General features: G+C 40.7%; 2 protein-coding genes across 2 annotated transcripts; both read left to right on the top strand.

Moving 5' to 3' along the window:
• The first annotated feature begins 586 nt into the window (after window positions 1-586).
• On the top strand, window positions 587-8128 carry LOC124118081. Its single transcript, XM_046480138.2, has 6 exons — window positions 587-1136; window positions 2028-2170; window positions 3019-3308; window positions 4649-4790; window positions 6338-6498; window positions 7804-8128. Exons 1-6 carry the CDS (start codon window positions 627-629, stop codon window positions 8046-8048), a joined length of 1491 nt encoding a protein of 496 aa, XP_046336094.2. The 5' UTR covers window positions 587-626; the 3' UTR covers window positions 8049-8128.
• A 5360-nt stretch (window positions 8129-13488) lies between these two features.
• LOC124118082 lies at window positions 13489-25845 on the top strand. The gene is made up of 6 exons (XM_046480139.2): window positions 13489-14041; window positions 15204-15346; window positions 21589-21845; window positions 23367-23508; window positions 23815-23975; window positions 24966-25845. The coding sequence occupies exons 1-6, from the start codon at window positions 13532-13534 to the stop codon at window positions 25208-25210; spliced, it is 1458 nt and encodes a 485-aa protein (XP_046336095.2). The 5' UTR covers window positions 13489-13531; the 3' UTR covers window positions 25211-25845.
• Window positions 25846-26327: the final 482 nt, after the last annotated feature.

Below are 26327 nucleotides of genomic sequence, written 5' to 3'. Positions count from 1 at the left end.
AATTAACTGTCACCACAACAGTACGTGACGATACATCGAGGCTCAACTCACAAGTGACCCATGTCGGACTAATGTTAGGTCGGTGTAGAATTTCTTGTTCCCCTCTTTTCTCTAGACCTGACTGGGAAGGCTGGGAGGATTTTGTTTCCTAATTAATATTTGTTTGATAGTTTTAAATCTATGAAAAACACATGTGATCCAAACAATCCCTGAGACTCAACGAAATACATGGATCTTGTCAGAAATCGGAATCTGGAGCAAAAACAAAATGTATTTTTCAAACTTTGTGTAGCAGGGCGCGGAGTGATCCCTCATAAGGGAGAGCGAGAAATGTATTGATGAAGGAACAGTCCTTTTATACACATCTTTTAGTAGTATATATAGAATGTTGGACTGACAATTGGACCAGTAATAATGCTATCTAACACAACATGCTTTGTACATCAATTAAACTGTAAACACACTATCACTCTTTCCTGAATAAGTTCAAATGTAGAACTTTCACCTCTCGCATAGTACTCAAAGCACTGTTTCTTGTATCGCATTAATATCAAAGGGAGATAACCAATAAAGTATCTTCATATATACCACACTCAAAACGAGTCCCGACATTTGCTGCGAAAACCATGGATCTGACACATATCGCTCTGTTGACGTGTGCATGCCTTTCAGTGAAGGGCGATGTAACCGAGGACTTGCAATACTTAGCAGCCATACTACCTGGTTTCTTTGACAACACTGTTCAGTACGAGAATGACATAAAGAATGATATACCCGAAAAAGACAGACATGAGCATCTATCAATGTCCTTGTCTCCGGAGCAGATGCCTATTTTGGAGGGGAGAGTCAACTTCTACCTTGAGGAGTTCACCAACGGGGACAGGAACGATTTTGTGCGCCAGAGAATTAACAGTTATGGTGTTGACGAGAAAGGGAGGATAAATTTGAAATTTTACTCACTAAAAGACCAAAAAAAGTTCGCCCACGCGTCGCCCAACTCTCCGTTATTCAAGAACCTGACAATGAAAGATGTCGCTCATATTAAAGGCTGTGACGTGTACTGGGACCGTGTGACAGAAGACTTGTTTAGGTCACACATGTTCAACACGTGCTTGGTGGAGATTGATGGAGATGAGGTTAGTTTGGAAAACGATGGACAAGGAGTACATATGTATCTTTCTTTATCGTAGCAGCTCCGGTTTTTCTATCGGACTCACGTAGCTACGACTCACACATTCATAAAGTATTAACAAACTCCGACGTTCCCACAAACCGCGCCGTGACATAACAGACGCGGTTTTCATAGGGGTGTTAACTCCAACTCACGCAATTAGTTCATTTTATCCGCATGTTACGGTGGCCCATAAGGGACATGGAGTCTCTTTTTCAATATTTTGATATTCCACTTACTGTTATCGTAACCTTTTACAAATTACCACGATTTATCATACAAATATGTGATAAATCATTTAGATATTGAATCACTGAGAAGTGAAGCGAAAATGTCAAACACTAAAATGAAAATATCAACAAAAACGAAAAGATCTACTACTATATATTATCACCGCGGTGGATATGGTTTTCTGTATTTTAATTTTAGTTTTGACATTTTCGCTTTTGTTTTTGACATTTTCTTTTTGTTGTTGACATATTATTTTAGTTTTTGACATTTTCGCTTCACATTTCTGCGATTCAATAGCTAAATGAAAGTACATTTTCCATGTTTTCGGTTGTGTTAATTGTGTTAATTTGCAAAACGTTACTATAAAAGTAAATGAAATATCAAAATATTGAAAAAGAGACCCCATGTCCCTTATTGGCCACCGTAGTATGTTGATATAATACGATTTTATTACGTATGCTAGCATTGTATTACTAACTTGCCATGCATGTTCAAACAAGTGACTGTAATAAAGATGTGTTTCTCCCGTTGCATAGCTAGTATGAAGTTAATAAGAAAATATTTTCTGTATTGCTTTATACATTATACATCATGCCATTTACTAACAGAATAGGAACATTTTCAGATTCTCATCACAGACACAAACGACATGACGTCATCCTATCTGACGGTGAAGGAAACGTGGATCTCTGCTGCCAATGGGTCAATAGTAAGGTCCATCCCTGTGCCGTACAACCTGACAAAACAGATCGTAGGCACAGAGACAAAGTACGTCGACGTTATTAGGCTTCAAATAATCTGCAATTTGAGCAAGTATATCCCGTTCAAAATTGCCACCATGCACCTTGCAAGTCATTGGTACGTCGACCCGTAAACATCCGGGCTAGAATAGGTCTTCAGCAACCCATGCTTGCCGAAAAAGGCGACTATGCTTGTCGTAAGAGGCGACTAACGGGATCGGGTGATCATGCTCGCTGACTTGGTTGATACATGTCATCGGTCCAAACTGCGTGGATCGATGCTCATGATACTAATCACTGGATTGCCTGGTCCAGACTCGATTATTTACAGACCAGAGTCATATAGCTGGAATATTGCTGAGTGCGGCGTACACAACAAACCAACCAACAACCAACCAATATTGGTACGTCATACAATATTCTGAACATTGTGTTACGTTTCCGTCATACAGCACGTGGACGTCATGTGTGTCTTAACGTTGTGTAAGTCTGAATGTCATGTGTGTCTGCACGTTGTGTATGTCTGAATGTCACGTTTGTTTGAACGTCATGTTTGCCTGAATTTTGTGTATATCTGAAGGTCATGTATGTGAGAACGTCATTGTTCGCCGCTGCCAAATTAAGCATCATTAAGCACACTCTCATGAATATTGTGTACGTCATGTCCTTCTTGTAAACATGATGTGTATTTACTGTATGTACAATGTCTACGTCATGCACTTTTTGTATGCAGTAAACGACATGCACAGTGTATGTGTCATGTATACCAAAGAGTATATACGATCTGCGGCAAATATGTCTTTCCACTACCCCCCCCCCCCCCCCCACACACACACACACACACACTGTACACACTTATCCTGTTATCCTTGGAAGGTCACAGCGCAAGACAATGCCTCGTCAGGGCAAAGACGTCTACCTTCGCTACAAAAACAAGACAAAGACCCAGCTAAGGACCTTCGATGACCTTCTCCAAGCCCTTGTGTCCGGTCAGGCAGTCCGGTACTACATCACCCCCACGGCGTGCAGGGTGACCGGTGCCACAGGGGCCAATACTACCCAGAAAGGAGGCTACATTGACACATTCGAGTACTTCAGCACTCCGAATGTCGGTCCCTATCCCTACATAGGATATGCTTCTCTACGATACAGAAGAGACGACTCTGGTAAGACATCTGTGAGAGTATCGTTAACAGAGGGAAGCCGTGGGTAACTAGTATATTCGTTATGTGATCTTTATAGGTTATAGGAGTTTCCAGGAACCGCTGATCGTGGGTTCGAATCCAAGATTAGCCAGTATTAAATATGATATTTGGTTTGTCAACATCGTACGCGTGCGTGTTGGGTCACATGAGTCAAATGCGTCTCTAAAATGTATAACTGACCTACAGGACATATCTGAAACCTGTTGAACCAGTGTTCGGGTGAGTGGGTCCAATTCTCCTCCATTTCTGGCCTGTCCCCGCGGAAATATGGCTTGAACCTTCTTAAAAAGAGTAAAATAGATCTCCAGTAGTTCCTGCTTTTCAAGTTATCTGAATCTCGGTGGAAGGTATCTCATAATAATGGTTACCATTCGTGAAGGCCATTTCTGTCCTGTCCCCGCGGAAATAGGGCTGGAACGTTCTTAAACGCGCTATTAAATACATTGTAGGTCTCCAGTAGTTCTTGCTTTTCGAGTTATCGGAATCGCGGTGGGAGGTATCTCATAATATCCTATCATATAGCATTAGCATGTCCTAAAACGATAGCATGTACCGCTCATGAAGCTCATTCACTGGTTTACCTTGCCCAACGGGGCGGTCCGGGAGCCAAGTGGTTAAAGCGTTCGCTCGTCAAGCCGAAGACCCGGGTTCGATTCTCGACATAGGTACAATGTGTGAAGCCCATTTCTGGTGTCCCCCGCCGGGATGTTGCTGGAATATTGCTAAACGCGGAGTAAAAACCATACTCACTCACTCACTACCTGGTCCAGGCAGGCTGTGGACACCTATGATATTTCTAACTGCGGCACGAAACGACATGACCTCACTCGCTCGCTATATATAAGGAGAACAAGGCGATTCAACATGTGTATGGTTTCTAATACGCTTGCCACTGTGCTGACTAATCCGATGTGTCTGTCCAAACTATGTTTTATATTTCAACCAAACATAGGGCCCCGATCTTAGCCTATGTCTTTTGTCAGACAAATCAGACAGTAGAAGATCCCGTAATAAATAGCCCCCAGGGCTCATTTGGTTGTGGTGAGTGTGTAGGTTAGGCTCAGTGACTTGGTTCAGTGTGTGTCATCGTACCCAAGTTATGTGATGCTGCTCGGATATCTTGCCTAGTATTTGCGATATAGCTGGTATATTGCTGACTGGGAAGAACAACAAAGCACTGCAAACATGACTTTAAAAAACCTGATATCCATAGGCTCCCCCCAGTGCCCTTATCATTACAGACATACAGCATTGCCGATGCTACGTAAATATTCGCTCACACCCTCGTTGTAATGTTCCAGGATCTCTGGTGGTCCAGCTCCGAGAAGGGTCCATCTACAAAACAGGAGATGTGAAGCTGACTGTCACTACTCTTTCACCAGATTACCAGACGGTGATACACAAACAGTACTATGACTGTACCATCAGCCCTGACTCTTCCAGGTGAGTACAAGTGTTTTTATCCGTACTTCAGGCGTGACCCAATTTAGGTCAATTATTTCTTACCGGTATTTTTTCTTGACCTCCAAGAGTGGTCAGTTCCTTGATGATACAGGTTGTTAAGGAAATCCCCAATGAATTGGTCTAGCTTTGGTTGCTGGTAGCTTCCCAATTGTTTTAAACAATTGTAAATATTATTTTTGTGCCAAAAAATGTTTGACAAATATAACTTCGATGTATTTATGACATACTTCTAGCTCATTAAACATGCCCTCGTACCAATATTGCTGAAATAATGCTGATGCTGTCACTCGGTCACGCATAGATATTATTCCATATCTTTGTATGTTCACCGTGCCTCTGTACGTTCACAGTGTCTCTGTGCGTTCACAGTGTCTCTGTGCGTTCACAGTGTCTCTGTACGTTCACAGTGCCTCTGTACGTTCACAGTGTCTCTGTGCGTTCACAGTGTCTCTGTACGTTCACAATGCCTCTGTGCGTTCACAGTGTCTCTGTACGTTCACAGTGTCTCTGTACGTTCACAGTGTCTCTGTACGTTCACAATGCCTCTGTACGTTCACAGTGTCTCTGTACGTTCACAGTGTCTCTGTACGTTCACAGTGTCTCTGTACGTTCACAATGCCTCTGTACGTTCACAATGCCTCTGTACGTTCACAGTGTCTATGTACGTTCACAGTGTCTCTATACGTTCACAGTGTCTCTATACGTTCACAATGCCTCTGTACGTTCACAATGCCTCTGTACGTTCACAGTGTCTCTGTACGTTCACAATGCCTCTGTACGTTCACAGTGTCTCTGTACGTTCACAGTGTCTCTGTACGTTCACAGTGTCTCTGTACGTTCACAATGCCTCTGTACGTTCACAGTGTCTCTGTACGTTCACAGTGTCTCTGTACGTTCACAGTGTCTCTGTGCGTTCACAGTGTCTCTGTACGTTCACAGTGTCTCTGTGCGTTCACAGTGTCTCTATACGTTCACAATGCCTCTGTACGTTCACAGTGTCTCTGTACGTTCACAGTGTATCTGTACGTTCACAATGCCTCTATACGTTCACAGTGCCTCTGTGCGTTCACAATGTCTCTATACGTTCACAGTGCCTCTGTGCGTTCACAGTGTCTATGTACGTGCACGGTGTCTCTATACGTTCACAGTGCCTCTGTGCGTTCACAGTGTCTATGTACGTGCACGGTGTCTCTATACGTTCACAATGCCTTTGTACGTTCACAGTGTCTCTGTACGTGCACGGTGTCTCTATATGTTCACAGTGTCTCTGTGCGTTCACAGTGTCTCTGTACGTGCACTGTGTCTCTATACGTTCACAATGCCTCTGTGCGTTCACAGTGTCTCTGTACGTGCACGGTGTCTCTATACGTTCACAATGCCTCTGTACGTTCACAGTGTCTCTGTGCGTTCACAGTGTCTCTGTACGTTCACAATACCTCTGTACGTTCACAGTGTCTCTGTGTGTTCAGTGTCTCTTTGCGTTCACAGTGTCTCTATACGTTCACAGTGTCTCTGTACGTTTACAGTGTCTCTGCGTCATTCTTTGCTGACGGGGCTTCTTTAACGCGACTCGCTACCCTCGGAGAGTTCGTGACAGCCCTACAGAGTGGGTCAAGGATCAGGGCAACAATAGATTATGGCCTCTGTTCACTGAAGAAAGACACCATCGGTGGAGCTGACATCAAGGGTATGTATACAAGAATCACACACCCTAGCACACTTATAAAGGCCCGGAAATTTTTTCCCTCCCTTGTTGATCTGTAATTAGTTCACATTTATGGTATTTCCAGATTGGAAAATGACTCCATTTGAAAAAAGAACGTGATTTTAACATATGATGCCAACGGAGATGGTTTGAAGTAAAAATTCATTGCTGTCCAGTCAAAATCATAACAAAAAGAGCTCAAGTGAAATTCCCAAGCTGGTTCCAAATAACCTATTCTTGCTGTGTCATGGCTCGGGTTGTCAGGATCAGTGATTTAGTAGGTTGTGTGACATCGTACGGAGACGGCGTGGATCGATCTCTGAATTGTCTGGTCATTGATTACAGGCTGACATCAAATAACTGGAATATTGCTGCTTTAAACAAAAAAAACCCAAAACAAACAGACCGAGCTGTCCACAAAACGCTGTCGTGTTGTTGTAACTGACTTTAGGGTTCTCGAGGGACCCTTAAGCAGGTACCTACGTGAATCCACAAGCGATGGGCCTAACGCCTAATTACCTACACACATACATTCATGTACTGTCGACATGCACACACAAGAATTGACGCAACACCAGGTTTGAAACTTGTACAAGACTAACATCACTTCAGCCCATGCAAGAATAAAGACTCGACCTCAAGGCCCAAAAGCCCACACTACCTGCTTATACATGAAATTCTTTCCAAGGCATTCTACCGTTGCTTTTGTCGTGATCGGTTGATTAATGATCCACCAATGACCGAGGTCAATGTTGACCGCTTCGCTTGCATTAGCACTGCGTGAGTTTCTGTGTTCAAAGGGTTCCACATTCAATGACAATTTACAGAAAAGCAAACACAGTATAGAATCTGTAGAGACGGTAGCCGCCATTTTGTCTGTAATTTCTAAGGTTTGGGAATGCTTCTTACCTTGTAACGGTAAGACATATATACCATGTAAGTGAGTGAGTGACTTGGGTTTAACTCCGCTTTTAACAGTATTCCAGTTATATCACGGCGTGTCAGCTTTAATGTGGGAGGAAATCCCGAAGTGATGCAGGTCTCAGACGTTTACCATTTGGATGAAACCCACGAGCACGGGTATGGTGCTTACATACCTAGAAACACCATCGGTGCGAACCGGGATTCGAACCTACAATCACAGGTTTCTGGCGCGTCCAAGAGACGCAACTCTGCACAGCGAATCGCGGCGCCTGAGACGTTTGGGCCACCCGTGTCCCCCTGCTATGTAAGAAACGTTAGCTACTCCACTATGCAGACGATATTAATTCTAGTTGTCTCTGTCAGATTTCGAGGTTTCAGCGGATGGTAACCATGTGCTGTGGTCCCAGCTGAAGACCACCCGTAACAGCCAGGACGGAGGCTACGCCAACGAAATCCTCACCAGCCGCTTCTTCTCCAACGGCAGCGTAGTTTTCACCGAATCTGAAGTCGTGGTCGACACGGATAAAACATTGTTTGTGAATGTGATAACCTGTGCTATTAACGGACCCCGCCTTGATGGTGGAGTGGACTTCTACCAGGTGGACTGACCCTGGTACGGTGTGCTTTCATAAAAGGAGTCAGATGTGATCTGGATACTTTCCAAGGAAATTAAAACTTTTATAAATGTTCTTTGATATATTTTAAGCTAAAAGGCGCGAGGGTGAGATTCTATTTAACGTCCAAAATCAATCTACCAACGTTTTCAGTTGAAAACAGTAATAACCAGTGTAGTGAGTGTTAACAGTTCAGATAACCAGCCTTAGTGGCTGCGATATCAGTGATGGCATTTGATTGTGACGTCATGTGACCGGTGACGCACAATGATCCACAGAGCACTGTAATGTAATCTCACAAAATTAAAGAGCTTTTAATCATTAAAAGTTGTTCGTCAATTCCATCAATCACAATGTGTGTGATTAGTCAGTCAGACAGTGACAACAGTCAGTATAGTTCCAGCTGAAACTTGTCTTTTTGACAGTGGCCTACCACTTAGACAAAAAAGACAAAGGCCTGCCGATAATTTTTCAAATTTTCGCTGATCGCCCCCAGCGGCAATCGAACCATGCCTTTATTAATGGGAAACGTTTCTTCTGTGAAACGCCTCGTCTGTTACTCACTTCTGTGTTGTCAAAAGACATTTGTTCTGTTTGGCTCGAATAAATCTTTAATCGTCCAAGTCGCCTTAAAACACAAATACCAAGCTATACGTCTCGTCTTTCATAAAGTTTCATAACGGAGTTACGAAATACAGTCAGAAATACAGTCCACACAGCGACATATTTCAGCCAAATTCAACTTTTTTATTTCGGGAAAAGACCCAAAGCTGAAAAGGTCTACAAACACAGGAATGAGAACTGAAACCCACGCTAAATTTCGTCGCAGTTTATATTTAGAGAGTTTCAGACACCGATTTTCGGTATCATTTCTTATAATGATGATTGCTAGAATATTGCTAAAAGCGGCGTAAAACCGTACTCACTCACTCCATTATAATGATGATAACTGGCCCAGTAATCTGTCCATGTGCCTCATCTTAAAATTCACATTCGATCAACGATCGACACTTTCACTCGACACTGAAAGTATTACCAACCTGACCTTTTATATTTGCAAATAATCCGCAACTGACACCAACAGATAATGGATCCTCTTCAAATGATAGTCTTATTCCACAGAAGGGCTGTGAATGTCGTCATTGTTAATCTTTGTACATTGTAGGTCTCAAGTGACGTCACTGAAGAGGTAGAAGGGTAGCTGTATTGGTGCATGTTTTAACCCAAATAACATAAATATGTACTGATAGAGTTCAACATCTGTGTTGATACACTCACTCACACACTCACTTTGTTTTTATGTCAAAAATATCTAAAGGTTACTTCAACAATCTCAAAGGCGACATTTTCATTAAAGCACTAAGTTGATACAACGATTCAGTGTGCTGTGTCTGAGTGGGGTATTCATGTTAAACAGCGGCATGGTATCTCAGTGACCCAGCACTATAAAACCGGCATTAGTCCGGACCAACGCACCCGCACACTTTCTTCAGCAATGTGTAATAATGTAAAAATAGTAAATGCAAACTGTAGTTGGCTTGCTGAAAAACAATAAACGTTACGAAATAATGAAAATATGTAGAGAGAAAAAAGACTCAAAGTATACACATTCCAGAAACAAAAAAGAAGATGAGGGAACATGAATGGGGTTTACAAAGTAGAACAGCACCCTTCAAATTCAATTTCAGGGGGAGTTGTGATCCTATTTAATTATAGTAAGAATACTTTTGAAATAAATATCCACACAAGTTTGGATGATGAAATTGGTCATCATATTATCACTGATATTACAGTAGATGGAATAAAAGTTACTTTTACAAACCTGTACGGCCCGAATGGAGATGTGCACTTGTTTTAGGTTAATATATTTAAGAAAACGGATAGATATGAAAATGAATCTTTTTCCATTTGTGTTGACTGGAATGGTGTGCTCAACCCATCAGTAGATTTTGAAAATAACAAAAACATACACAATGCAAGAAATATTGTATCAGAAAAGAGGGAACATTTTGACCAAGTAGATGTTTGAAGTGAACTAGATGAGGAGTGTGAAAAAAATACATGGTGGTAAAACAATCCAAGGCAGCAAGTAAGGCTTGAATTTTGTTTTAGTTTCACAAGATATATCTAAGCGGCCATGTGATACAGATATTGTACCTGGCTATAAATCTGTCCATTGCACTATCACACTAACCGTCTTTGATAATAAGAAACAAGGCCGAGGCTACTGGAAAGATAACACTTCACTGCTACTTAATGAAGAGTACATATGAAAAATTAAGAACACATAAAAGGAAATATTACATGAATATTCTGACAAAATATAATGTGAAGAAGAGATAGACCAACACATACATGCAACACTGAATCTGATCATATCTGATGCTATGTTTCTTGAAAGCTTTTTAATGAATTCATGGGGTAAAACCATTTCTGTTTCATCATTCTTGAAAAAAGATTCGGAAGAAAACATTAAACAACTATAAATAATGATATCACTTCTTGAAGAAACCGTTTCCTATCAAAAATATTTTCAAAACAAAAACGAATCAATATTAACTGATTTATCAATTTAGATTAGAAATAGAATAAGATAGTACGAGGAAGGGTGTGGGGGGGAATACCTAGCCATTTTTCTCATGAATCTTTACATAAAAACCCAAACACAACTGAGCCAGCTAATGATACCAATATGAACAATATCAATACACCTAAACGAAGTAAAGAGGACGTAGACCTTCATGAAAAGGAGCTTAGAATTGAGAAAATTAAAAACGCAGTATCGATGGATATCCAATTGAATTATTCATTTGTTGAGATATTTTGAAACCTTTAAAAACAATAGATTATCTGTAACAATGAACAAGGGAATTACCAATTGTCTGAAAACAGCCTAAATGTTGCCATAGAAACACCAAATAATTTCTATAAAATGCCTGGCCGTAAAATATAGGTGAGTAGGGAAGTTGAAAAGTAACATTACTTTAGGCAATGATTAAAAACTATACTGGCCAGTGGAGATTTTAACACAAAAAGGAATAATTTTGGACTATCAAAAACTGTCAACCAATATTCCTAAAGCTTGGGAAAATGTCACTACAAACAGAGCACTAAAGTTAAGTCAACTAGGCATCAACAATGTTTTTTCTGATATTCTCTCAGATGAAAAGGCTCCAGGATCTTTGATGATCATCAAAATAATGGAGAGTGACACAGGTATTAAAGTATTAGAATACTAGAAATGTATATTTCAAAATAAAAAGCATAAAAAACCAGAATTCAACATCCTGTTGATCAATAAATCATTTATTAATATGACAAGAACTACGATGAAGAGCCTTCTGAACACTGTGGTGGACCTGCAGATGCAGTGGACACTCCCATCCTCACTCACCTGTGTTCGTAGCTGGCTCGGATACTGAAAGTAGAAATAGTGTTGGATGTGCAGCACCTATGTGTAGTCACTGAACATGCGTTAGCGCTGATAACGACCAATATTTCACTGAAACATCCACATCTACAATCATTTTTACTTCCACGTCCACCTTCACATCAACATTCACCTGCGTATCCACCTACATATCCACATCCACATCCACATCCACATCCACCTACATATGCCCATATGCCTACACATCCTCATGTACACCCAAATCCACGCCCACATCCAAATCAACATCCACACTCTAACATACACCCGCACCTACTTCCACTTCCACCTCCACCACCATATCCATATCCAAACTTTCACATCCACACATAAATTTATCCACACACCTATGTGCTACACAATTTCAAATGTACGTATTGTATATGGGCCAGTGGCCTTGGTACAAATAAAGACTTCTTCTTCTTCTTCTTCAATTGAAGTAACACTGACATAATTCAACAACGTAGTGAACACTCACGTTATGAGCCTGGTACATATTCATGCACATGCGATGAAATCTGCATGACATTACGACAAAAGTGCTAAGCGGCCTCATGGGGATTCCGGGTTAGAACAGCCAATCTATGCTGGTCAACTATGAGGCACCTGAATGGATCTGGTGGTCTGTCTCGGTGAACGGATTGATTGTGTGTCATCAGACTCTGACGGCCAGGGACTTCTTATACGTATATTTTGAACCCTGGATTTTGTGGTGCAGCCTCGGTTATTTGAGAAATAAACGAGGAGTTTTATTGTACGATAAACAACGACTACGAGTCGTTTATTTCTTATATGGGATATCAACATTACGTACAGCCTCTTTGAAAATGTTAGTAAAATGTACACGCTTTAAAGCATATTTACCCGTATTTAAATAATGATGACTCCCTGAAAAGAATCCGACCGCGGCAATGTCGGACATGTCCCTTTTATGAACAGGGGGGATAAATGTGATCTTTCCACATTCTCACAGTTTTCACGTCTATTATCTGTACCCTTTCCCCCAATAACAATTGTCATATATATCCCACATTTGGAAGCGATCGTTCGGCCATTGTGTTTATCTACGCTGCCCAAAAAGATCTATGGAGAACAACTTACTACTTCCCTCTAAAAAATAACGCCGTCCAATTTGCGAGCGCTTGTTCGAATCTCCGGAAACGACGTCAAGATAGAACAATGTTTTATCGTGAAATAAACCGCGCGTCGTTCTTTATTGATTTGTCGCGTAGCTATCTTATATTGACAGTTAAAAAACACATTTGAACGCTGGTATGATGGCCATCAAAACTGTTGCTCTTATTTCCGATGTCTCTGCATTGTGTGCTCATTTTTATAATTAGTAATCTACGTACGTGAAAATAAGTGCACCTACATCTACGCGAATAACACTGGCGATCCTGCAACAATCCTACATAAATATAGGTTGCTTTTATTTGAGGCAAATTACATTAATTTTGGAATAATTTTTTGAAAATCCAGCATTAAAATCGGAAACGGACTATTGACGTTAATATTATCAGACTCTACAATATAGGTGAAGAAGCGAAACGGCTAAAGTAACGAATCTACTAATAATCAATGTACAGCTTTAGATTTGTTTTCTGTATGCGTATATATAAAATGTAGTGCAGATCTGTGTTATGGATGCAATGCGATTTAAACACTTGACCATTGAGGTACAGTGTCTTAATATTATAAACATACATGTATATCATCAATATATAAAAACTACGTACCTTTTCGCCCATTGGCGAAATATTTTAATATCACAACAAATTAGTTCAAATAAGTCAAAATGAGTTGAATTATGTGCCATGATGCTTATAGACAAACCTTTATGTATTTGCCAAATACATTTCTTAAGCCCCTCTAAATATATCCACACAATTGCCCCAAGGATTAATATAATCCTGCACATACCATGGTCTCTACGCTCTTAAATCCAAGGGGCACAACTTATGTATGGAAATAAATAAATTATTATATATATAGACGAAGCACACGCGCGGCCTGCAGATAAGTGATCTCGTCAGTGGGGAGCAATATGAACTGCACATGTATTTTAATAGCGTTCCTGGCTGTTGCATATGTCCGGGCCGATGTACAGGACGACTTCAAGTACCTAACCTCAATATTTGCCGGAGTGTTTGACAACATCAATCAATATGACAATGACATCAAACGTGGTTTGCCTCCTCAAGATAGACACCTCCATCTCATAACATCTGTAGCAGCTGAGGATGTGCCGGTCCTACATGGGCGGACAAGTTTCTATCTGGAACAATATCTCAATGGAAACCAAAGTGATCTTATCAGACAACGAATTTACAGCTTTGGACTCGATGCCGAGAATAGAATTAACTTGAAACTCTTTTCTCTGGTTGATCAAGCTAAATTCGCCCATGCCCAAACTAACTCCCCACTCTTCAAGCAGCTGACTATGAAAGACATTGTGTATGCATCAGGGTGCGATGTTTACTGGACACGTGTGTCCGACGACTTGTTCAGAAGTAACATGTTCAACACATGCATTGTTCCCATAGGTGGAGCTGAGGTAAGCATCCCCTGAACAGCTTAAAGTTTTGCCTGAATGTTTTGGACTTATGGTGTAAGGGAAATGAATATTAGTACAAGTTGAATTTACTTTATATATGACTAGGAGCCTAATTACATTCGGAACCCACTGTGAGTGTAGAAAGCCAGATACCGCTATAGTAAACATAACATCATCGTCGCTGATGTCATCACCATTGGTTCATAATGTCGTCATCGCCTGTGACAAAACGTCATCTTTATTGGCATCATAACGTCATTATTGATGGCGTTGTAGATCTCAAACGCCATCATTATTAATTTCATAACGTCGTCATTATTAATTTCAGTTAGTCATTATTAGTTTCATAACGCTGTCATCACTAGTTCCATAACGTCATCATCATTATATTCATAACGTCATCCTCAGCAGTTGCATAACGAGGTCGTCATTAGTTTCATAACGGCATCAATAGTTTCATAACGTCATCATCATCAGTTTCATAACGCCGTCGTCGTTAGCTTCATAACGTGGTCATCATTAGTTTCATTACGTCATCATCATTAGATTCATCACGTCATCATCGTTAGTTTCATAACTGGGTCATCATTTGTTTCATAACGTCATCATCATTGGTTTCATAAGGACGTCATCATTAGTTTCATAACGACATCATCATTAGTTTCATAACTCCGTCATCAATAGTTTCATAACGCCGTCGTCGTTAGTTTCATCACGTCATCATCGTTAGTTTCATCACGTCATCATCGTTAGTTTCATAACATGGTCATCATTAGTTTCATAACGTCATCATCATTGGTTTCATAAGGACGTCATCAATAGTTTCATAACGTCATCATCATCAGTTTCATAACGCCGTCGTCGTTAGCTTCATTACGTGGTCAGCATTAGTTTCATTACGTCATCATCATTAGTTTTATACCGTCATCATCATTAGTTTCATACATCACTGATTCTTAACCCCATTAGCAGTAGTTTCATAACGTGATCATCATAGTTTCATAACGGCATAATAGGTTTCATAACCTCATCACCATTGGTTTCATAATGTCATCATCATAGATTCATGACGTCACCATCGTTAGTTTCATAACATTTTCATCAACAACTATGTTGTATTTACTACATCAACGCTTTGTCATCACCAACCTCATTGTTTCAGGTTCTCATCATCGACAAAAGTACTCTGTCATCGACGTATTTAACAGCTGATGAAACGTGGATCTTCATTAAGAATGGATCCGTGCTCAAGGTGTACCCCTCACCCTACAACATGACAAAGCAAATCTCCCATCAGCGTCCCATGTACGTACATGTTAGCGAACCGACTACTACTACTACTACTACTACTACTACTACTACTACTACTACTACTACTACTACTACTACTACTACTACAATCTCATTGAAATCAAATCTTAGTTCTCGCTGCCGCTAAACAAAGATCTGAGGACATCCCATTATGGGTCACGTCAGACCGACCTTGCGCGAACTTTGGCCGACCAATGAAATGACTGACAAGAAGTCCACATTAGCCAATGAGAAGGCAACGCTTCGACACATATTTGACAAATTCTCGATAAAAAATTTGAAACCTAAACAAAAGAACATTCTGGAATGGCTACTACTACTACTACTACTACTACTACTACTACTACTACTACTAATAATAATAATAGTAATAATAATAATAAAGGCAACAAACAAGTTCAGATTAATATAAAAGTATCTCACTAGAAAACCTCATGATGGTAACATAAAAGTGAAAATTAATATTTTAACCGGATCCAGAAGTAAGTGTAGGTTGACCGACATGCGAGCCCTGGAGATATGGTGGATGTTATCGAGGGGCTACTTTGAAAGTAGTGTGATTCAGTCTAAAAATCACTCTCTCAACCTATATGCTTTACGTGCTCACACAAAGGGATAACGCAGATCAGTTAATCTCCCAAACCAAGTTAAAACACATCTGTGACGTCATTCTATTGTTTGAACGCTCCATTATTTTTCAGGAATGGAGAGTTGCTTGTCAACTGTACATTATCTTGAAGCAGCATTTGAATTTTTCAAATATTTTCAACTACAGAATATTTTGTCAAAGTGTAAAAGTAGGGATGAGTTTTAAGTAGGGGAATATCCTCGTAACTCTCCATTCCTTAAAAATAATGGGCCTCGGCCCCTGCGGGGCCTCTGCTCCATTTGTTTTAAGGAATGGAGAGTTACTCGGACATTCCCCTCTACACAATGACGGGGATTGTGCAGAGCGTGGCCCATTCTCGGGGATTACGCCAAACATTTGCAGTGACCCGCGGATTGGGTAGTAGGGTACACATACGCCCTAAAGTCACCGAGTGCGGTCAGTACGGAGGTATGTTATAAGCTAAGACACACACACCCTTTATCAGTTGGACTTTGACATCCTACAGATATGCTGACTCGCTGTGTAAGGTGATGTTAATGCCGGATTACTGACAACGATCATGTATTGTCATACAGGGCATTAGTTTCCCAGCAGCTACAGTATGCGATGTCGACAGGGGATCGCCCCCTCTCCAAGTCCACTTCACATGTCACCTACATAATACAGAGACAGGATGAACATGTGAAGTAATTACCCTCTAAAAGGGCCTGTATTATGTGCAGTCAAACACCGATGTGACGAGCTTACGGTTGTCTCGAATTAAAAGCATAGTTTCAGAGTATTCCTTTTTTATCATTTTCGCTTTTGTCGAACACCGGATAAGTCGAAGCATTTACGTAGGTCCCTTCAAATTCGACATTGTTGTGTTTGACTGTACTCTTAATATAAGTCGGGGATACTCGGAAGTAACTTAAATTTCAAACTTGTAAGATATATTAGTTTCAAGTAATAGTTGTATGATACTATCAAACGAATTGGGAACATATTACAAAGTATGACAGTAGATGTTATGACCTCCAACCCTTGGAGAACGATATGGGTAAGATGGGAAATTTCGGGAAGTTTTTGGATCAGTAGTGATAATACCGCAACGATGTGTCAAACATTCATTAACTCGACGAGGCATAGGGCATATGAGATGAACCAATGGCGAAAAGAGACTTCCCCACTCCCCTTGCAACGCATGGCCAAGTCAACAACACGTGGCCATCGAGCAAGGAGATGAGCTACATACGGATGATTTAAAATCGTCTGACCCGTAACAAAAACTCCAGTAGCCTGCTGAACGTTTGCAGCAATTTTATTCGCCATTTGAGCTCGACTTCGTTGAGCCTGGTTTCGAAAAGATGACCATGTACTCCTGGCGTTGATCTGAGACGCCATGAACGTGGTGCCAACCTCTTTGGTTTGCTGGTACCTGTTCTATAGTCTTCTGAACACAGACTGTGAAACATTGAACGTATTGGCCACTGCATGCTGACTTCTGCCAGTTTCCAGCGTTCCGCACGTTGCAGAGGCCGCGTCGCTAGTTCATACACAAACAATGAATGAAAAAAACATAACTTTATGATAAGCAGAATCAATAAGACTGATAGAAATAATGGTCCACAGAGATTAATCGACCTTCCTTGGATGTGTCAAAATCAGGAATAACACTGAGTTACTGAATGAGACACGTGCAAACTATATCAGGATGAATTTTGGTGTTTAGTTATAAGTAAACGTTCTTTCATAGAATGTTTGTCGTCAACATCTTTGTTCTAATGCTTGGTATTAACATACATATTTCATAATCCTCTACTTTTTTTAACATTACCTATATGTGTATATGAGCAATTGAATGTGTGTTGTCTGCACAGTTCAACTGTGTTACAAGTAATATTCAATCAGAATTTTCAAAGGAATATCTGATCCTGAATCCAAAACCCAGACTCTCCCCGACTGGACTCTTGGTCTGTCTGTACAATGATATCTTCTATTTCTCTAACATTAAACTTAAACGCAGTCGTGAGAAAATTTTCAAAGCGGCGTTAAACCAGAATTTACTCAATGAATATTTTTAATATGCTGAAAACATACCGATGTATTTTTCTACAAAATGTTGTTGTCTTACGCCACGGTGGAGGAAATACACACATGTCTGAAAACATAATTTATACATTGGTATAACCCAGAAAAAAACAACATTATATGTCGCAATATGCCACTATTCATTATCGTTATTTCATTTCAAACGGATTGGGAGTGAATTTTGTTTAACGCAAAAGTAATCGTGTTTGTAGAGACATCTCATTCTCTCACCATCCTTCACATGTGTTCGCCACACGGGACGCAAGTTAAATGATTTGTTTGTTTCTTTGTTTCTTGTTGAACGCTACAATCAGCAATGATCCAGCTATATGACTGCGGTCTGTATATAATCGAATTTGGACCGGACAATTCAGTGATTGACATTATGAGCATCGATCTACGGAATTAGGATGCGATAACATACATCTACCAAGTCAGCGAGCCTGACCACCCGATCTCGTTAGTCGCCTCTTACGACAAGCATAGTCGCTTCTAACGACAAGCATAGTCGCTTCTAACGACAAGCAGGGGCTGCTGAAGGCCTATTCTACCCCGGATCTTCACGGGTTTGCAACGAAGTTAGGTGATGCTGAGTCCTGGTGCATGTATCACATGTGGTGTCTCTTAAAGTAGATGGCTTGGTACGAAGTATGCCTCTGTTCACCCAGGGGCACGGGTGGCCCAGTCGTCTAAGGCGCCGCGATTCGCCAGAAACCGATGATTGTTGGTTCGAATCCCGGTTCGCCCCGATTATACTCCCAAGGGAGCTGATACTGAAAGTCGAATGCACACTTATCCATTAACCGGTGTAATAATGTAGCGCTTAGAGGTAAGAGGTACATGTAATAAATATATACATACAGTAAACTACGTTTATACCGAACACGCTTATACCGAACTGACGGATATAACGAACTGTTTTTGTGTCCCGTCCATTTCCTGTATAGAGGCTCTATATGTGCCTAAAAAGAACTACGGTTAAAACGAGCTAAAATTAATTGTTCCTTTTGGTTCGTTATAACCATAGTTTACTGTATTATTAATGTGTAGATGTTTATATACTACATATATGTGAGCTGCAGTACCATCGACGAAACCCGTGAAGATCCGGCGTAGAATAGATCTTCAGCAACCCATGCTTGCCGTAAAAGGCGACTAACGGGATCGGGTGGTCAGGCTCGCTGACTTGGTTGATGCATGTCATTGATCCCAATTGCGTGGATCGATGCTCATGATATTAATCACTGGATTGTAGAGTCCAGACTTGATTATTTACAGACCGCCATCATATAGCTGGAATATTGCTGAATGCGGCGTTAGACAACAAGCCAACCAACTACCATCGACGATCGCTTCAATTGTCCCTCAGGACCTCAAACAGCCTCGTCTAGCCTAAACTCGACTGCTTACGGGTCGCTATGATATAGCCTGGATAGATACCGCTGACTGTTAAACACTCTTCACTCTCATTTTCATATGCCTTTATCTTGTAGTGTCTGGATTGCTGAATCAGTATGTATATTACCAGGCGGGTGGGGCGGGATAGGATACTTGAGTTGGGACGTTAGTTGGGACAAGGTGACCAGGTCAGAGAGATATTTCGAAACTGACTGAACATAGTACTAATTTATTCATGTACTGGCACTCATCATTGCATGTGTACACTCTCGGTTATGTATTTCATTCGTCATTAGTATTACTAACCATGTAGGGTATGTGTAATAATGATAATGATAATGGCAATAGTTCGCGTGAGGTGTAACAGCCATGTGTTGTGTGGAATAAGTGCTCAACTAATGCTACTACTTCTACTACTACTATGGGTAATGCAGAAGGATGCAGTGTTCACGTTCACCGAAAAAGTATCTTTGTGGATTCGACTAGCAAGGCAGCCCTTACTGAGAGAAGTCCCATTCACTGTTTGGGCTGCGTAATAATCATAATCATAATCATAATCATAATGAAAATATACAAGAGAGCCAAGTGAGCCAAATGATAATAATAATATTAATATTGATACTACTACTAATAATGTTTTCCATCCGAATGATACTAAAATAAGATGGTAATGTCATTATTTAGCACGTTATCAGTCACATAAAGATGCTCACTTTGAACCCAGCTATGTAATACAAGAAGACACTGGCGAGGACTCTGAGCAAGGTGAAAGTCTAGACACAGATCCCCCCACGGATCTACATGTCCCTGACTTAAGTGTGTGTTGTGTGTGGTAGTTGTTAATGCAGGCATTATCAACGAACACGATACCACCTGCCTAGTGTCATCCTACCTTCCCCTGGCAGCAATATGATCACGTGGAGGTTGCATACACCACAAGTCAGGGCAAACACCTGCCCTACTTGTATAACACATCTATATATAGATATATACTCCAGCTGACTCGTATGTAAGTAGTCTTCTATGAGCCCGGGTCAAACAAGTGAGGCGAGCACATGTGAAGGATGGTGAGAGAACGAGTCCATTACTTCAATGTTAATGCTCGTCGGCTTATTTAAAATTCAAAATATTTATTCATTAACAATTAATATCTTCAAACAACATTCTCACAACAAATAGAATGATAATTGTGAAAATAAAAAAAACAGACAAGAGATAACAAAATAGGCAAAAAAGATCTCAGTGTCCTTATCTCAAGCAGACAAAAAAGATCTCAGTGTCCATCTCAAGTGGACAAAAAAGATATCCGTGTCCTTATCTCAAGCAGACAAAAAAGATCTCAGTGTCCTTATCTCAAGTGGACAAAAGAGATCTCCGTGTCCTTATCTCAAGCAGTCATAAAAAAGATCTCTGTGTCCTTATCTCAAGCAGACAAAAAAATCTCCTTGTCCTTATCTCAAGCAGACGAAAAAGATCTCCTTGTCCTTATCTCAAACAGACAAAAAAGATCTCCTTGTCCTTATGTCAAGTCGCCTCCACCAAGTCTACTGGGTTCCAGGAACTCCTTAATTCAAATACAACATAAAACAAAATTGAATAAAGGAAATAAACCAACCCAAACCGACCCAAAATGATATATTTTTGTCACATTAAGGCTAAGTAAATATGGCGAAAGTACAGAATAATTTTTTTAAATTTTTAATTTTTTTTTTATTCCCATCATTTCAAATACAAAGTACACATGCAACATATTACATTAAGATCAGCATGGTATATATTCAAATCGCCTTGTTGTACATTCAGTAGTTTGTTTCTCTGGTACATCTGGTAAGTCTATATATAAGATTTCTATACAGAATAACAGACAAATTGTAATATTAAATCATATCTTGGTATTCTTGAATAATGTGTGGAATGAAGACCAAAAAGAGAAAAATTTAGCTTGTTTACAATTTGTGAAAGCAATAGATCTTGTAGCTTCATAATATTTCATTATTTCCCACTTTACTTGTTTAAAATGTGGAATTGATTTCTTTCTCATTTGTTTATAAATTACAAATTTTGCAATTAAAAATATAATATTTAATGGGTTTTTGTTTTTTCCTTTAAATCCAAATAAAAGATTTTGGTAAAGTACAGAATAATTATTGTCTTGCAGGATCCCCGCGTCCCCTTCTGAAGTCGCCTCCACCCAGTTGAAAGGCTTCCAGGACATCCTCAACGCCCTGGTCCAGGGTCAGCCTATCCGGTACTACCTGAAGACGTCGGACTGCACCGTGTCCGGGGGGAAGGGGGCGGGAGCCCTACCTCAGATGGGAGGCTTCATTGACACATTCGAATACTTCAACGATCCAGCATTCGGGCCCGTCCCATACTTTGGCTTTTCAGCATTCCTCCCAACGAGAAACGCCAGTGGTTTGTAGTTTGTCTGTACTGGGTGTCAGTTGTTAGAGCTTTGTGTCACCACGCCGAAGGCCCGGGTTCGAGTCCCAAGTCGCGTGCAATGTGTAAAACACTTGAATGTTGCTAAGGTTGTTTAAGATGAAACTCACTCACTCACAATATATGACGTACATGTAAGGCCATTTGGGTAATGTCACGTTCTCCGACGAAAAACTCTGTGCTCCTTTCGCTAATATAGCAGAAACATGGAATGTTCAAGGAAATGTAAGATTGCAATATATAACTGTCATTTCGGATGTGAAATGTCGATTATCTGCCTCAATCTACCTATTACTGCATCCTGGATTATTCAGTGTATGATAGATCCGTGAAGATCCGAGTTGGAATAGGTCTTTAGCAACAAAGGCTTGTCTAAAGAGGCGACTATGAGTGTCTTAATAGGTGTCTAGGGGATCGGTTGGCCAGACTCTCAGACTTGATTGATGCATGTCATCCTATCTCAAGTGCGTTGATCGATGCTCATGATGTTAATCACTGTATTGTCTGGTCAGTACTCGATTATTCACAGTCCGCAATCATAAAGGTGCCGAGTGCGGTGTTCAACAACAGACAAACAACTAAGAAACCAAACATTGTATCATGTCAACATGTTATTATGTTCAATTCCCCGAGTCCATTCACCTTCTAAAACGAGGCTGTCGTGGACTGGACTCCTAGAATCACCCACTGATTTTCTGTCAGCGTGATAATGAGTGAGTGAGTTGGGTTTAACGCCGCTTTTAACAGTATACCAGTTATTCGAACCCACAATCGTAGGTTACTGGAGTGCCCAAGGGGTACAACTCAGCACGGCGACTTGCGGCACCTTAGACGACTGGCCACCCATGTCCCCGTCAGCATGATTGCACTGGCCACAGGCTTTACCTAAGTGTTGAACGTCGACGACGTGTATCCCTGCAACGTAACTATGTGCAACGTGGTCAGCAATACTCCAGCTAAGACGGCGGACGAAATAATAGAAACAAAACATGGCTGACATCATGAGGTTCGAGACTTGCACTCATCCAAAGTCGAGTTGAGGAGTGAATGTATAACGTTTAAGGCAACAATAGTCCTTCATCACGGCGGCCTGTAAATAATCAAGGATTCACCAGGCAAACCAGTGACCGAAGTCTATAACAACGATTTTCATGCGGTCAGAATATTTCATAATCTGAATCTGACCTCCCGCACCGTTTAGATAATAATTAGCAGTCTTTCAGAGCAAGACTTTATTGTTAGTACATTTACCACTACCATTGAATGATGCACTCAGAGTGAAACTGTGTTGCATCTATGCTATGGATGTGGTTTCGAATCCTTGATTATATTCACTGTTTTTCACCATTATATCCACGTGTTTCACCAAAATCTGCTCTCCTTTGGCCCTGCATTCCATATTAATCAGTTATGCCTTGACTTTTCCTGGCTATTGTACAATGCAGCGTTAACCCTCACTGTCCGAGCTGGTTATCTATGCCTCGTGTTCTGCAGGAGGCCTGTTCATCCTTCTGAAGGAGGGCCTGGTGTACAAGACTGGTGATGTGAAACTGAGACTGACCGCGCTATCCCCAGACTACCAGACAGTTCTCAACAAACAGAACCTAGTTTGTTCAATTGGCTCCAGTGGGTCAAGGTGAGACAAATATCACTACTACATTCTTAAATATTCTTATTTTGGGGGTCATTTTAAAGTATCTAAAACATTCAGATAATTTTATTGTAGTTCTTTTAAATAATTATTAGGGCAAACAATGACAGCTGGAGTCAAACTGGGGAATGTCTCGTCACAGGCAAGGAGAGACTAATTTCCATTTTGCATTTGATTTGTTCAATGCTTTAAGGACAAGAGTGTTTATAGGAAAATAGGTCTTACTACTCTTTATTCTTATGCTTGCTTTTCCTTATGACAAGTAATCAATCTCATCCATTCATGTCTCAGTGGATCCGCCACGTTTTTCTCCGGAGCACGCTCAGTCAAACAACTGACGAATTTCACCAGCTTCGTGTCCGTACTCCAGAATGGTGGCAACGTGAGATTCATTGCGAACTATGGCCTTTGTAATATGGGTATAAAAGCAATTGGCGGAGGAAGAATTGAAGGTAGGTATTTATATAATTATTTATGTAGTTTTTATTTTGTATTTGTCTTTTTGGTTAACGCCCAACTCAGCAATATTCCAGCTTTCTGGTGGCGATCTGTACCACAATCGAATCTGGACCAGACAATCATGAGCATCAATGCACACATTTGGGATACGATGACATGCACTCAACCAATTAACTGAGCCTGACCAGCCGATCCATTAAGTTGCCTCTTACGATATACCTGCATCGTAAGTTAAACTTCTTGGCCAAACTCTCGTGTTCTCATTTACCCAACCAGAACAGAAATTGCCTTCATCTGCAAGGAGAAACAGATAAGCATGGAGGAGGTGGGCACATTTTCGAGATGCCTGCGTCTTGCCGAAATGTTGTCCCCAGATTTGACATCGATACGATATGTGAGGAAGTCCCGCATTTCTCATATGGTTCCAGTGGCATTTACTTTCATATTTGTCCATTTTTCCCGAGAATCTGAGGGAGTCAGTGAGTAAGTTCTATGCAGCTTTTAGCAACTGTCCACCAGTATCACGAGGAATGGGCTTCGCACCATGTGAGGAATGGAACTGAGCATTTGAAGATAGAATTGTAACTGTGTCTATAGTCACCCCATGGAACAAATGGAATAAAGAATGAACCTTCTTGTGTGACATAATGGTGTGCAAAGTAGAATGTAATCAAATTTATTGAGAGGTGCTTCTTTCTGGGGATGCATCGTTCTTTCTTGGGTTGCAAAAATTCAAACAAAGACTTTGAGGTTTTTGAAATCCACATGGTGTTCTTTCCACTTGTCGCGAGCACGTTCTCTGAATATGAAGAATTCGAAGGTCCTTCTTTGATTGCATTCAGGATTAAGTGAAGTGCACAATTACATGTAGCATGTGTCACTGGATTTCGGAACACCTAACCTGTGTGGAGTCATCGCATCCAGCATGATGGCACCAATGTTCCTTTTATCGTACACTTCATGGTGTTTGAATCTCTTTCCAGATTTTGAGGTCTCCACTGACGGGAACATGGTGAAATCGTCACAATACAAAATCATCACCAATTACCAGGGGCCGGGCTACGTAGAAGATATCGTCATCGGCAGTTTCTACTCCAACAGCAGCGCCATCTTCATCGCCTCAGACGTCATGGTTAACACAGACAACGCAGTCTACGTGGAGGAGATCGACTGCGAGATCAACGGCCTGCGGCCTGGGGGAGGCGTGTACCTCTTCCAGTTAGTGTGATACACAGCTGACGACGTGGTCCGAAGTCAAGAACGTGACCTTTGACGCTATCACCGTCACCTGTCCTGACTCTTTCAGTTGTGTTGATAACAGTCAAATTCACTATGCTACTCTTCTGAGCCCCCTTTCTCTTTGTAGGTTGGCACTACACGATGATACTGATCTTCCATCTCCATTAAAGCGTACCAGATTAAGTAACCTTTCCTTCTACACTACCGCAACACACTTCCTGCATGAACTCGTTGACAGGTTATTACAGTAGTTATCACTGAAGAGTGTGGTCCCTTATGCCTGGCAATACAAAATTAATACATAGTCTAAATCCAGGAAGGATTATGTACTACTTTTCAATCACATCCAATTATAATTAACACGTATGTGGATTAAAGGTGCTTCTATATACTCTATATGTCTTTCGACACATGCTGTTTGTAACTCAATGCACCGACAGGTACGTGAGGGTCTGACTTGTTCAATAGTGTTTTCAGATTCAGGTAAATCTCATAATTATTAAGTAATGGTCGAGGAACAGCTGCCTGCTATCAAGTGACCAGTATACGTTTCATGGTCTGAATCATGTTTCCTATCAGATACGATTTACATCTTATTTCACATAAATTATAAGTCAAGTTAAATAGTTTGTTTGTTTCTTTCTTTCTTATTTTACTCCGCACTCAGCAATATTCCAGTCTGGACTAGACAATCCAGTGATTGACATTATGACCATCGATCCACTCAATTTGGATACAATGGCATACATCAACCAAATCAGCGAGCCTGACCACCTTACCCCGTTAGTCGCCTCTTACGGCAAGCATTGGTTGTTGAAGACATATTCTAACCCGGATCTTCACGGGTTTCAAGTTAAATAGCTTCAATCAGCAGGATTTAGTGTCGACATGAAAGGATTGGCTATTCACTGATTCTGTAAGGGTTGAAATAGTGTACTGGAATTCAAAGGTTTTAAGAAACATTGATCACCAGTCTATCAACACATGACGTACAATTACTGCATCAACCTTCATCACTGACTCCTTGGCTCAGTGTGCGGAGACGTCGTTTGAAGGCAGAGAGTTTCACAAGGATTATCGTTGTCTTTACCTATATTCTTTTCCCT

This window comes from Haliotis rufescens, unplaced genomic scaffold (genome assembly GCF_023055435.1).
Source record: "Haliotis rufescens isolate VD_foot unplaced genomic scaffold, xgHalRufe1.0.p SCAF_9, whole genome shotgun sequence".
Lineage (NCBI taxonomy): Eukaryota > Metazoa > Mollusca > Gastropoda > Lepetellida > Haliotidae > Haliotis > Haliotis rufescens.
The sequence above is the reverse complement of the archived record's forward strand: the minus strand, read 5'-3'. Positions and strand labels throughout refer to the sequence as shown.